Source organism: Durio zibethinus, chromosome 7 (genome assembly GCF_047325235.1).
Source record: "Durio zibethinus cultivar Kanyao isolate XHJ-2024 chromosome 7, ASM4732523v1, whole genome shotgun sequence".
In the NCBI taxonomy this organism is placed as follows: domain Eukaryota; kingdom Viridiplantae; phylum Streptophyta; class Magnoliopsida; order Malvales; family Malvaceae; genus Durio; species Durio zibethinus.
Genome location: NC_143168.1, coordinates 28492135 through 28505525, shown reverse-complemented (window position 1 = coordinate 28505525; position 13391 = coordinate 28492135). Strand labels below are relative to the sequence as shown.

The following is a 13391-nucleotide window of genomic DNA, read 5'->3' as shown; positions in this document are numbered from 1 at the left end:
AAATGTTGGCTATGATAGGTTTTTGTTACAACCGAGATGATTGTCTTTCCTTCTTCTAAAGTTCTTTTCCTTGACAACATTGCTTTATACTTGGTTGATGAAAAAAAAAGCCCCTTACTTGGTATGCCAAATGTTGATGCCAAGCTCCGATCTTGGGGCTTTCTTAGAAAGACAAAAGAAAAGGGTAGTTAGAGGTAAAGGCAGAATGTGTTCTTTACATTTGCATTTCGACACACAAGTAAAAAAGATTCAGGTCAAAAAGAAAGTAAGAAGGAGAGAAATAGAGTAAGATCAACTTGCCTTAATGATGTCTAGACTTTTATATTTATAGGTAAGTTGTAAGGGACCATCAGAAGAGAATAAATATAATGTCAAATTGATGTGACATTGATCATGTCAAACTAACCTGATATGTCAGGTCGGCACAAATGACAAATACTTTCGATTGTCTTCCAAAAACTTCTAAAAGACAAAAAAAAAAAAAAACTATTATACCCTTTTGACCACCAAATGCCACTATCAAATTCCTAAAATAGTTGGTCTCAAATTCAAATTTCAATTTGGTAAAAATAAAATCACTTTGGGGGTAGGGCGACGACAATATTGAAATTGGTGCTCACGAAAAGACAAATATTATAACTTAGAAGGTCAAGTGCCAACCTCTTTTTTTTTTTTTTTTTTTCTTTTTTGTAAAAGCTCTTGCTGTAGAATTATTGGTGATAGAATGCGGTGTGCAAAGTTCCCTTCCCCAAGTGCCATCCCCCATGTCATAACCTAAAAACCAGTATAAAATTCTTTCACATTGCAGCATGAGCCTGAGGTTAATACAGAGCAGTTGTGCGTGCAGGGCTTGAAGGCAGCTCTGCAGACATTCTATGACAAATATTTCAGTCGAGAAATCATAGACAATTAGAGAGAGCACACCGGTGACATTAATCACAATTTGCCTTCACTTTTTCTTTTCGAAAAGATAAATAGTATGAACCTTGAACTTAAACACATTTCCGTAATCCCATTCAATGTTGCTAGAGTTTCTTCGTCACCAGTAGGAACTAATACCATATGAATAACAAGTCCAGCATTATGAGTTGTTCGTGCCGGAAATCTTAAGTGTGGCACCAATGATAAGTGCGCCGCAGGGTATAAAAGAATATTGCCTCAAAACCAATCTGGAATTCAATCCATTAATAACATTACAAGCTATTCGATTACCAATAGTCCCCGCAAGAACAGAAGCCATCCTTAAAATGATGGAATCTATTAGCATCTCTCAAAATGATTTCTCTCCCGGTTATTTTTGCTGTTAATTTAATTGCAGTGTGGCAATCTCCACAAACTCGAAGATTTTTCATTACACGAATAGGCATCTCCATAGGAACCTTCAGCAATCCATATGCCACAGCCAACTTCTCACTGTGATACCTCAAGCTATTCAACTTTTCTTCCTCATCCACATCATGCAACACAAAACTACCATCAGGATTATACCCAGCTTCTCTCAACAACACACCTAATTTTTCCAACGTTCTCATGATCATTGCATGCTCAGGATGTGCCCTGATATCACCAGTAGTGAACATATGTAATCTTTTCTCAACCTCAATCCAGCTAGAACCAGGTGATTTCTTCACACATCTTGCCCTCATGTTCTTTCTCAGGTCTGCAACGTCACTCCATTTACCTTGAGATGCATATAGATTTGACAACAGGATGTAGGGGCCAGCATTTTCAGGCTCAAGCAGTAGAAGCTTCTTTGCTGCAACTTCAGCCAGATCCAACTTTCCATGTTTTCTACAGGCCCCTAACAGAGAACCCCAAACAGCAGCATCTGCTTCCATGGGCATTTTTTCAATTAAATTCATTGCCTCATTTACCTTGCCTGCTCGACCAAGCAAATCCACCATGCAAGCATAATGTTCAGTTTTTGGCTCCACCATATATTTGGATTTCATCGACTCAAAGATTTCAAGTCCTTCTTTGACCTTCCCAGTGTAACTACATGCCGTAAGAACTCCAACAAAGGTAATATCATCTGGCACCATTCCTGAGGAGAACATTGATTGGAATACCTGCAAGGCCTCCTCGCCTAGACCATGCTGGGCATAACCACTGATCATAGAATTCCACATAACAATATCCTTTGAAGAAAACCTATAAAAAACTAGCTTTGCTTTTACAAGATCACCACACTTAATATACATTGTAATCAAAACAGAGGCAACATATACAGCAACATCAAACTGAGACCTCACCAACTGGGCATGAACCTGCCTACCATAATCCAGACTTGCCAAGCTGGCACAAACAGAAAGAATGCTAATCAAGGATGGAAATTTTGGCCTAATTCCCTCTATTTGCATTAATATAAACAAATCAAGCGCTTTCAGTTCAAATCCTTTCCTCGCATAAACCTTAATCATTGCACTCCATGTCCCATCATCCTTCACCTTCATTTCGTCAAATATCCTCCTTGCTTTTGGCACCTCTCCATTTTGGCCAAACCCAAGAATCAAAGCATTGCATGTGACAACTGACTTCACCGGCATTGCCTTAAAAAGTTCAAAAGCTGCTTCTATCCTTCCACACTGTGTATAACCCATCAACATAGCTGTCCATGACACCTCATTTTTCATAGGCATCACTTCAAAAAGCTTCCTAGCAACATCCACACGGTTATTCTGCGCATACCCTGTAATCATAGTAGTCCAAGATATCACATTTCTTCGCGGCATCTCATCAAAAATCTCTCTTGCTTCACTTAAACGCCCTTCTTTACAATATCCTGCTATCATATTAGTCCTAGTAACAACATCCTTTTCCGGCATCATATCATACAAACTACGCGCGTCATCAATCCGACCTTCTTGAATTAGTCCACCTATCATCACTGTCCATGAAACCACGTTCTTCTCGGGCATTAACCAAAACAGAGATTCTGCCTCCGCCATCATACCCTCTTGAACATACCCACGAACCATGGCAGTCCATGAAACTACATTGCGCTCCGACATTTTATCAAACACTTTCCTAGCTTCACTAACCATTCCATTTTTTATATACCCAGCAATTAAACCATTCCAAGAAACGACGTTTCTCTCCGGCATTTTGTTGAACAAAAGCTGGGCTTCATTGGGTTGATTGTTCTGAAAGTAACCAGCAATGATAGAGTTCCACGAATCGACTGTTTTGTGGGATAATTCATCGAATACTTTACGAGCATTCTGAATTTGACCCACACGAGCAAATTGCGCAATCCGATATCTGGGAAAGACCGCAAAGCTCGTAGAATACGCTCTACGTGTGTTCAACAGAAACCGCATAGATGAATAAGAAAGCTTTGGTTTTTTTTTTTTTTTAAGAAATGGTAAAATGAAATTGAAGCTTTTCGGAGAGACTTAGTATTAATCATAAAACAAGTTTCGAGTATAAGGTGCTATGTTTACGTTGCCAGGGCCGATGAAAAAAATTTAGCTGGAGAGACGAGAGCTCATGCTGTTGGATTAGGATATTCCACTTAGGTATAACTTTATCCTAGCTGGAGTCTGGAGATTAGAAGTCAGAAACAAAAATGAATAAAGCCAGGGACCGTCTTTTTGTCCGTATTGAATTACAAAATTAACCCTGTTTCTGTTTTTTTTAAATATTATTACTTTTGGAGACATTATAAATTAATAATAATAAATATATATTTTTTGGAATTGTTACAACGTAATCAATTAAATAATCAATGAAAAAACTATAATATAATTAAATACTTACATTAATAAAATTTAAGTTTAAAACTTCGAAGATTTAAAATCTCAAAATTCTTTAACAATGGCATTGTTAGTAATTTCTTAACAAACAACCATCCCCTCTTTCACAATTTGTTTTTATTACCATTTATTACCATTACTAGCGCTAATAAAACATGTATACAAAATGAAACTTATCTTTCAGAATATTAGGAATGATTTTATAAATAGTTTATTTAAAAAGACCATACAAAATCTAAATGAACCCATCAAGCTACTTGACATTTCTCAAGGAGCCAAAGACAGGACAGCCACACTCTCATTGCACCTGTTACAGTGTTTTCAGACATAATACTTCACCTCAACAAAATGATGATGATGCTTTTAACTTGCGCCAATGTTATCTATACGTATGAATGATCAACCATGGCAGAAGAAATCAAACGTAGTGCGTGGTGTGGAATAAGCTGTGGAAAGTACTTTCGAGGCTACAATGGTGTTGGCTGCTTCAGTGTAATGGATCCCATCCCAGCTAACAAATCGAGATCCTTCATTGCAAACCTGGTAGCCAGGCTGACCACAGGTCACTCTGATATTGTAATTGTATGGAGGTCCTCCAGACCCACAACACGCCATTAATGGACTTGAGAAACCTACATGCGTTGTTCAAAAAGATTTGATTGATCAAAACAATAATGTCTTCACTACTGCAATGTGTATAACAACCCTTTCATGAAATCTTCTCCTGGCTTCTTCTTAATGAAGTTGAACAAAATTACACTAGTAAACATTGCAATAGCATGAATTCAAGACCAGCTTACCATATTTCTTGGAGTTGGCAATGAGTTCATATTTGACAGCATATATATCTACGTACACGATTGTAGCACCAGCCAGCTCAGACCTCAGCTGTATGCATAAATGGCGCAGTGCTTCATTGAATAATTGCGCTGCAGAATTATAGCTGAAAAGACACCCATGTGGATCCAAATCTTTCTTTTCAACTAACCAAAGTTTCTGAGGAAGACAACCTAATGGTCCTGTGTTGTGTATCCAGAATTTCCTTCCCCCCTGATTATATAAGGCCTAAAAGCAACATGAATGGAAAATTAATGTCAGAAACCATTAATATGACATATTCATTCCCCTACAGGTAGCAAAGTAAGCACTCTACTATCCATGGTTGTAATTGAAGCAATATTGGCTCTAAATCATGACTACCTAGAGTTGAAAGGTTATTAAACGTGAAAACTAGGAACTTCATATGTTCATACTTCATACCACTAAATGCCATTCAGACTTCCTAAGATTTCATCACATATATATATTAAAGGAATAATCCTGGATGTGTCAACAACCAATACAATGGCTAATATGTTTTGACAATTTGATGGCTCTTTTATAGTGTTTGAAACATTAATGCTGGTTGGAAACAGAATGGAAGTAGCTTAACAATAAATCAAGATTCTGGAAGGAGATAGCCGAAGTTTTTGCAATTTCTAAAAGCCCTCTTATGGTGCTACCTTTCTGCTTATCTCTTGCTGGGATTACTTAACTCACCTTTACAGCATTGTTTATTTCTGTAATGATGGATGGAACCCTTTTGGTTACTTGCACATATGACAAATTTTTGGCAAATGAGTCAGCAATGTCATTTTGTCCGATATCAATGATGTAAAGTGCATTCCGGAATCCTTCATCATTAATCAAATTTCTTGAACCTAAAAAGGACAAGTTCAGTTAATCCAAATGTAGCTCAGTAATTAGACAATATTGTGCAAGCTGCATAAAAGTTGTCCGGTGACTAAAGACAGGTAAAATCTGCAGTATGTTACCATTACACTTTATAGATCTTGAAAAAGAAAAAGAAAATTCTCCTAGTATTAATTAAGCATGCTTGTAAAGAACCATATTCCCCCCCCCCCCCCCCCCTCAAGTAGAATTTCAGAGGAATTTCAGAGGTTAAACTAAATCTTCCTTGATTTATATACATTTGTCACATTTGACAGTAAATCAACAAGAACAAAAAACCAAAGAACTCACATTTGACAGTAAATATCTATCCAACCATTACAACTTATATGACTTGCCAAATAACCCTGTGTATCGTAGATAGCTTAGAAATATAGCTAAAGATTAACTAGTACCATGTACATTGTTACATTAGCTAGAGAACAGATACAAAAGATTTACGTGTTGGGTGAATCTCTGAGCTGTAACCATGGCAGTGACCGTGAAACTTCCAATGTGTAAAACACATGCTGCTAAGTGATGCCTTTGAGTCTAGAGACTCCGTATAAGAGTGAAGAGTTTAGAGACTCCATATAAGAGTGAAGAGTTCAGAGACTCCATATAAGAGTGAAGAGTTTATGTAAAACGGAATAATCCATCCATTAGTTTCTTCCATCAAATGGATCAGTTCAGACACACCAGCCAATGTAAAGAGATTAAGAGAAATTACCATGTAAAATGAGAAAAAGAGTACTGAACTGAACAAAAACATTACCAGTATTAACAAGCTCCAGGGAGCGGGCCTTGAAGTGAAGAAACTGCATGACCTGGATGTACAAGGAAAAAGGAACAAATTTGGGAAGGGTAGAGGAGCCCACCACTGCAAAGTTTGCACCATTTGTGAAGTTGGACCCGCTCAAAGAGTCTAGGTATGGGCTTAGAAAACTTGCATTCAAACTTTGGCCTGCATTGTCAATTACTTCATGTAATTACATTCACAAGTATTATATAATATAATATCTGGAGCTTTAGATCCATCCCAGACCAAGATCTCTCTATTATCATGTCGGAACACCTGATGGCTGATGGGGTATACTTGAGATCTGATACTGGTAAATATATATATATGTATATTCATATAGTAGCATTTGTCATTAGTAACTGAAAAATAGTCTTAAATAGTATTATTTGAGCCGACACTTTTTAATACTACAGTAATCTAACTCAATACAGCTAATGATAAAGCTGTAATTAACCATACTCTTAAAAGCATTTCATTACTCATTACTGCTTTATCTACACACACTAAAACAGTATCCCATGAATAGGTTACAACTGTTTTTCCATTTACTAATACTAAAAAAAAAATACAAGCAATTTAGAATTGGGGTCCACATTTATTAATTGAATCAGTGAGCAGACAACGAGGACTGACAGGCGATAGCACCGTCACGAAAGGAGAGCCGGGACCAACTACAACTTGTGCACCGCAAAGTGCACTAAAACTAGATATGATCATGATCAGCTCATTTCCCACCGTTCGATGATCATACATCTCACAGAAAGCAAGGAAAGTAAAAATGTGAATGTACCACCACTTACACAAGAAGTCAATCAGGAGGCGTCCATCGGACAGTCTTCCAGTTGATCTATGAAAAAACGAACGGCCATTGGGAAGATTGACAGGAAAACCAAGTCCAGAAGTAAGTCCACCAGTGTCTGAGTTGGAATCACCAAAGTTGAAGATGATGGGCTGGTTCTTGCATTGGGAAGCAACTGGGTGTGGAAAAGAAGCTAAGAATAATGTAAAAAACAAGTAGAAGAAGAAGAAGATGGGGTGAAGGCAAAGCACTGAAAGAGAAAGTTGGGAGTGAGAAGAAGCCATGATGAAATGACAAGCTAGCAAGATAGGAAAAAGATTACTACTTTTATTTTGTTTTTCTTCAGCAAAGTCTAGGCTTTGTTAGGCTAGTTGTAGCCTTGTGGTCACGTTGGGTTGGGCTTTGGGATTGGGACCCCTTTTTCCTTTCTCATGGCTTATTACCTTTGCTTTGATGAAGATTTGAGGACAATGCCGATATTACATATTTAGAGGGGTGTGGAATAATACAGGTTTAAGGATGTCCTTTTGGGTCGAGTTAAAGATCATTTGAATTAACGATAAAATTAATTTTAATAAAATTAAAAATAATGATGAAAGTTGTTATCATTATAATTAAAATAAAATTTACATTAAACTTTAAAATTTTATTAAAAATTTTATGCTACGATTAATCAATTATATTTCACGAATTTTTTATTTAAATTTCATCGATAGAATTTTAAAACTTAATCCTTAGTTTGTCATTTGTCTTTAAACAAATAGTGATGGTGGCAAAGCGTAAGTTTGCAGTGTCCTAAACCTTTGCTTTAAGCTGCCACCAAGCGCTTAGCACCAAAGTCGAATGGTATAATGTTGGTGATGCTTCATAAATTTTGAGGATTCGAGGCATAAAAGCATAATGCTCTTGCTAACCAAACAAGTTAAGCAAGTCTTATCGATAAAGGCAAAGAATCAAGGATAAATTAGAAATTAAAAAAAAAAAAAAGAAGAAAACTTTGCTTTAAGCTTGTCAACGTAAATATAGATAGGATTGGCTTTATCATCATCACATTTGTTAATTTGTCAACAATGATGTTTCTCTTTCTCTCTCTTTTCTTGTACAACTATACAATATCCCTAAGGAAATCTGAGCCTAAAATTTTCCAATCTAAGACTTGTTAAAAATTGGACAAAAATTGTTAGAATGAGGTGGTGTTCTAATCTTTAATTGTGGTGCCAATTGTGCAAAGAAATTATTTTCGTCGCTCATTTAATTTGTCGAATGTTATATCAATTAATTTTCACTTAAAAAAGAATTCGATAGCAATTTGTTAACATGGAATTTCATTCATTATTTAGTCATACGTAGCCAATTAATTAGAAAATGATAGACAACTATTTACTTCAATGATTGAATTCTAAACCAGTCTTGATGGAATTGTTTTTTATTCAAAATTGAATTAAAACTAGCTTAATTTTAATTTATAACCAAATTATTTTAACTGAATCATTTAAAGTTGAATCCAAAAACAACTTGATTATTTCCATTTTTATATGCACATAGATATATTATAGTTAGAATTAAGAGGTTGGGTACTTTACAATGGAGGAATTGATTAACAAATAAAATAAATATTTTTTTAGGGTTGTTATGAGGAAATTAAGGAGGTGGGTATGGCTATACGATGGGCCAGGCAGCTTATGGGCCCAACCATGATACAATTATTGGAAGATAAACAATAATTGAAACAAATAATTCCCATTATAATCAATAATGATGATTATGCAACATACATCAACATGCATGTTTCCCTGCAATTGCTTTGCACGTATCTTTTTCTCTAAAATGAAGTTCTTCTTCTAAAATATACAATCATTTCGTATGCTGCATTTCATTATTAAATGCATGCATACATTTTTATTCTAAAATGCTCATCGAAATTTTGCAATCTACTCTTACAATTGCATATACGAGATGACTACAATTTCGTGAATATGATTTCATTAATCATTGCATTTGCGATATGTACTAATCTTTAACATTAATTCTGCGTGTGTTCCATCATTTTCATGTTAAAAAATATTTAATATTCCACTACATGATTTCCTTTTGAAACCACTATTAATTTTAGAAAAATAAATATAAATCGATCAACTAGACAGACAGACAGAGTACCTAACCTGGGTAAGTCGTAAACGTGGCAGAAACGTGAGCTAAGAAAACTTGGAAAAAGAAGGCAACAAGCCAACAACTGGATATGGTGCCTTCGGACAGAGATCCCATAATCAACCCCTTTTCCATTTATGTCAATTATAAAGAATACCTTGTGATCATTCTGATGTAAATTTCCATATATCATTATATCATGACAATCTGAAAAAGCATGTTCGTTTTATCAAGCCTGGAAAGAGAAGAAAATCCAGAAGAATCAGTTCATGCATTCCATAAAAAGAAGAGAAACTCATAAATTACATTGGCTTTGTATGGTGAAGGAGTCTGAACTTTGAAATAAATATCAGATAGGTCCAAAACTAATATTTATTTACGGAGATTATTACCTTCAAGATATTCCCGACCCCTCTAAATATATTTAATGGCCACTCGAATCCACACATTGTCATTACCGTTGGCTTCACCCACTTTAACCTGTTTGAGAATTCAATAGAGTTAGCAGAGATCATTACTGCATATCCTAATCCAAGAAATTGACTTTGGGAAGGGGTTTCTTCCCAGGCATGCTTGGAAGCCATGCAGATTGATGAGTTGTAACAAACCACAGGGCTAGGACCCCACAAAAGGGATAGTAGGGTCCCAGTTGTGGTTGTAGCTGACGGGGCATAAGGCAATTTTCTTGCTTCAAGTTTTCTTTGAACGTATAGCCACAGCTGCCAAGCCCAATAAAAAACAAAGCTTGAAAGCAACTTTATTTTGTAGTGGTGACGGCCATTTGTCCCATGCAGAGCCCAAGTGTTGCAAGAAATCCTGAACGGTTTTTCTGCTTTCATGCAGGGATTTTCTATCGCTTTCTGTTGAAACTTGAAACTCTTGCCCATCCGTATATAAATATAAATATAAATATAATATATATATATATATATATCTCTAGAGGGGGCTTTCCAGTTCTTCATTCCACATTATAAGTATTTTCTTTTCTTTTCTTTTCTTTACTTTCTTTCTTTCCAACTCTTTCTTTAACTCTCTAAGGAGCTATACCTAGTGGTAATATCGTCTGTAGAGAATTAAAGAAACAATGTTAGGTGATTTCATGCCATTCTTGGCCAATGTTCTGGTGCAACTCGGCTATGCAGGCATGAACATCACATCAAAGCTGGCCATGGAATCTGGAATGAAACCTCTTATTCTTGTTGCATACCGGCAAATCTTTGCTACCCTTGCCATCGCTCCATTTGCCTTTTTCTTAGAGCGGTAATGGTTACTAATTTATTCATCAAGAACCTTGTTCATGAAGTTACCACCTCGTTTGGCCGTTTCATTCCTTGTTTCTGAATTCTGATTTGATCTGTTCATGCATATATATTATATATAGTATTCTGCTTGCTACGTCAACTGTCAAGTGGGGTGTACTTTCCAGTGGGCTTTGAATTTGTCACATTGGCATGAGTCAATCATCTTTTCTTTCTTGAATTTTATTTACGGTCTAAGTGAGAATTCGAGTGGATGTCTTAATTTAACGCTGATGTTTTAATCTGTTTATAATCAATGGATGCAGAAGGGTTCGATTTTCTTTTGTAATATTAATTAATCAGATTAAGCTTTCTTGAAGTTTCCTCAAAGAAATGGAGTAGAACACAACCACGTGCAGTAGTACTGCTCGTGTGTTTGGTTTCGAAGAAACTGCAGGAAAAAAGAACAAATTAAAGGATATGCTAGTATCAAAGAGAACAACATATATACAATATAATACTGTATCTGTCATGGAAAAGAAAAAGAAAAAGAAAAAACGAAAGGCTCTATATATGAAGCCGTATAGTTTAAGTTACACAGAGAGCTCTGTTAATCGATGGCTGAAAGGAGCTTTATGTGATTTGCAACTGCTTCGAAAACATAAGTTTAACTCCATGCATGGCTGCCAAGTCATTTGGTCTATTGGCCTTTCGCTAATGTAACGTCCTAGCAAATGTCGTCAGAAGTGGCGTTAATTGAGCACTTTTAAGGAAAAAGGTTTACACTGATTAATAACAGCAGCTATGCATGGTTGCCATGTTTTCACATATGCATTTTACTTTTTCATGCTTTCCTGCCTTACTTTCAGGCTAATTATATATATAAGTATGTTAATTTGCAATTTCAGTTTTTTGTGCTTGTTATGGAAACCTTAATTTGTCACACTTTTTATCCAGGAAAACAAGACCCAAGATCACTAAGCCTATTCTTTTCCAGATTTTCTTATGTTCACTGACAGGGTAAGTCTTTTGTTCTTTTCACCTCAAAAGTTGTTAAGGTGGCTTTGTGCATTTCGTTTGGAATTTTTTTTTCCTTTTCTTTCTTATCATCAAAACTACTATACCTTAATGGCTAACTTCAAAGTAAACATGGATGCATGCAGGGCAACAGCAAACCAGGTTTTTTATTTTATAGGGTTGGAAAATTCTACTGCAACGGTTGCATGTGCATTGAACAATGTACTTCCAGCAGCCACCTTTGTCCTCGCAGCTCTTTGCAGGTGCCAATGTCATTTCTGCATGCAGTAATCTAATAAGTCTTCAATTATTCATCAATTACTAGCTATAGTCACTGGGGAGCAAGCCGTTGATATACTTTTTTTCCCCTTTCCCCTTATAATTGTTGAATTTTCTATTTACTAGACAAGAAGCTGTGGGAATAAAGAAGGCATCAGGGCAGGCTAAGGTATTAGGTACTTTAGTATGTGTTGGTGGGGCCATGTTGCTATCATTTTACCATGGACACACCATCGGCATCGGTGAATCCAGCATTCACTGGAAATATGCCGATAAAATGACTAGTAGAAGTTCCAGCAATGGGTCAAACTTCTTCCTGGGTCCCTTTCTAGTAATGGCCAGTGCTGTTGCATGGGCGGTATGGTTAATAATCCAGGTAATACATACTTCAGCTTAAATTGTGGAAGAGTAATTTTTTGAACGTTTATCAAAATTCAAATGTTAATTTCCATACAATCATCGCTTAACAATTTTCAGGGACAAACAAGCAAGAACTTCCCAGCTCCCTACACATGCACTACTCTAATGTGCTTCATGGCCAGCATTGAGTGTACAATCATAGGCATCTTTTCGGATCACAGAATATCTGCTTGGTCGTTGAGCTCCAGCATGTGGCTAATTGCAGCTCTTTATGCGGTAAGCGTAGTTCAGTTGGTTAAGAACTATGGCAATTTGAGTAATCCTGAGCTGATTGAGGAGAAACAACTGTTTCATATTCCAGGGAATTGTATGCAATGCAGTAACATTTTGCCTCCTCTCTTGGAGTATCCAAAAAAAAGGTCCTCTCTATGTCTCAGTGTTCAGCCCTTTGTTGCTTGTTATTGTGGCTGTTCTAAGTTGGGCCCTGCTTCGTGAGAAATTATACGTTGGAACGTGCGTATACACTCATATTCTCTTCCGAAATGTTTAATTTATTTTTTTGTCTTTCCGGTTAATGTAAAATATATGAATAATTGTAATGATGATATGGTTGATTCAGTGTTGTAGGGTCAATTCTGATTGTTGGTGGACTGTATGCTGTTCTGTGGGGGAAGGATAGGGAGATGAAACAGATGAAAGGCAATGACAAGATAGGTGAGGTAACGAAGGGTGGTGAGAAAGATGACTTGGAACTGCAGTTGCATCCACAGGCGAAAGGAAACCAACAGCAAGCAAAGTAGGAACTATTTCTGCGAGGCACAAAAGGTTGTGGTTAGAATCAAAGGTCACGATCAACGCTTTGAATTGTTTTAGAAAATGTATGTATCTATGTATGTATTATGTAAATCCTGCTGATGAGCAGAGTTGTACTGGTTTCTTTGCATTTGGTTTTGGATGCAGTTAGAGAGTAGGATAGATGCATGAACTCAGAGAATCAGAATGATAGTCGTATGGTATCTCTGATGATGCATCATCATCTGTTTCAATTCTAGTAGTTAAGTTCAATCAAAAAGTAAAAACTAAAAAACCTAGTATCCAATTGCGTTTCTTAAGCTTCTCAAATGTATGTGTTACCTACTTAATTTGTTATGAGAAAAAGGGTAAAAATCAATGTAATAATGCCATAATCAACATATTATTATTATTATTATTATTATTGGAAATTGCTTGCAAACATTAGTTACATGTAAAAATAAAAATAAAGATGTATACTTGCTTAAATT

General features: G+C 36.2%; 4 protein-coding genes across 4 annotated transcripts; 1 reads left to right on the top strand and 3 right to left on the bottom strand.

Moving 5' to 3' along the window:
* Positions 1–932: 932 nt before the first annotated feature.
* On the bottom strand, positions 933–3558 carry LOC111277404 (pentatricopeptide repeat-containing protein At1g09410, mitochondrial-like). Its single transcript, XM_022863838.2, has one exon. It carries the CDS (start codon positions 3318–3320, stop codon positions 1209–1211), a length of 2112 nt encoding a protein of 703 aa, XP_022719573.1. The 5' UTR covers positions 3321–3558; the 3' UTR covers positions 933–1208.
* Positions 3559–3928: 370 nt separating this feature from the next.
* LOC111277399 (GDSL esterase/lipase At1g09390-like) lies at positions 3929–7513 on the bottom strand. Its single transcript, XM_022863832.2, has 5 exons — positions 7068–7513; positions 6241–6429; positions 5295–5455; positions 4556–4820; positions 3929–4387 (listed from the first exon to the last, which is right to left on the bottom strand). Exons 1-5 carry the CDS (start codon positions 7348–7350, stop codon positions 4155–4157), a joined length of 1131 nt encoding a protein of 376 aa, XP_022719567.2. The 5' UTR covers positions 7351–7513; the 3' UTR covers positions 3929–4154.
* A 1133-nt stretch (positions 7514–8646) lies between these two features.
* LOC149518302 (uncharacterized) lies at positions 8647–10176 on the bottom strand. Its single transcript, XM_089764270.1, has 2 exons — positions 9607–10176; positions 8647–9449 (listed from the first exon to the last, which is right to left on the bottom strand). Exons 1-2 carry the CDS (start codon positions 10174–10176, stop codon positions 9444–9446), a joined length of 576 nt encoding a protein of 191 aa, XP_089620396.1. The 3' UTR covers positions 8647–9443.
* UMAMIT25 (nodulin MtN21 /EamA-like transporter family protein) lies at positions 10158–13230 on the top strand. The gene is made up of 7 exons (XM_022863833.2): positions 10158–10474; positions 11410–11472; positions 11616–11732; positions 11875–12124; positions 12226–12384; positions 12470–12621; positions 12728–13230. The coding sequence occupies exons 1-7, from the start codon at positions 10299–10301 to the stop codon at positions 12906–12908; spliced, it is 1098 nt and encodes a 365-aa protein (XP_022719568.1). The 5' UTR covers positions 10158–10298; the 3' UTR covers positions 12909–13230.
* Positions 13231–13391: the final 161 nt, after the last annotated feature.

Bases quoted from the DNA above. Each gene is read 5' to 3' on its own strand.
- LOC111277404 (XM_022863838.2), bottom strand. From the start codon at position 3,320: ATGCGGTTTCTGTTGAACACACGTAGAGCGTATTCTACGAGCTTTGCG.
- LOC111277399 (XM_022863832.2), bottom strand. From the start codon at position 7,350: ATGGCTTCTTCTCACTCCCAACTTTCTCTTTCAGTGCTTTGCCTTCAC. The intron at 6,430-7,067 runs GTAAGTGGTGGT...TTGACAATGCAG, and splicing joins CCTCCTGATTGACTTCTTGT to GCCAAAGTTTGAATGCAAGT. The intron at 4,821-5,294 runs GTGAGTTAAGTA...TGTTGCTTTTAG, and splicing joins AAATAAACAATGCTGTAAAG to GCCTTATATAATCAGGGGGG.
- LOC149518302 (XM_089764270.1), bottom strand. From the start codon at position 10,176: ATGAAGAACTGGAAAGCCCCCTCTAGAGATATATATATATATATATAT.
- UMAMIT25 (XM_022863833.2), top strand. From the start codon at position 10,299: ATGTTAGGTGATTTCATGCCATTCTTGGCCAATGTTCTGGTGCAACTC. The intron at 12,385-12,469 runs GTAAGCGTAGTT...TTCATATTCCAG, and splicing joins TAATTGCAGCTCTTTATGCG to GGAATTGTATGCAATGCAGT. The intron at 12,622-12,727 runs GTGCGTATACAC...TGGTTGATTCAG, and splicing joins GAGAAATTATACGTTGGAAC to TGTTGTAGGGTCAATTCTGA.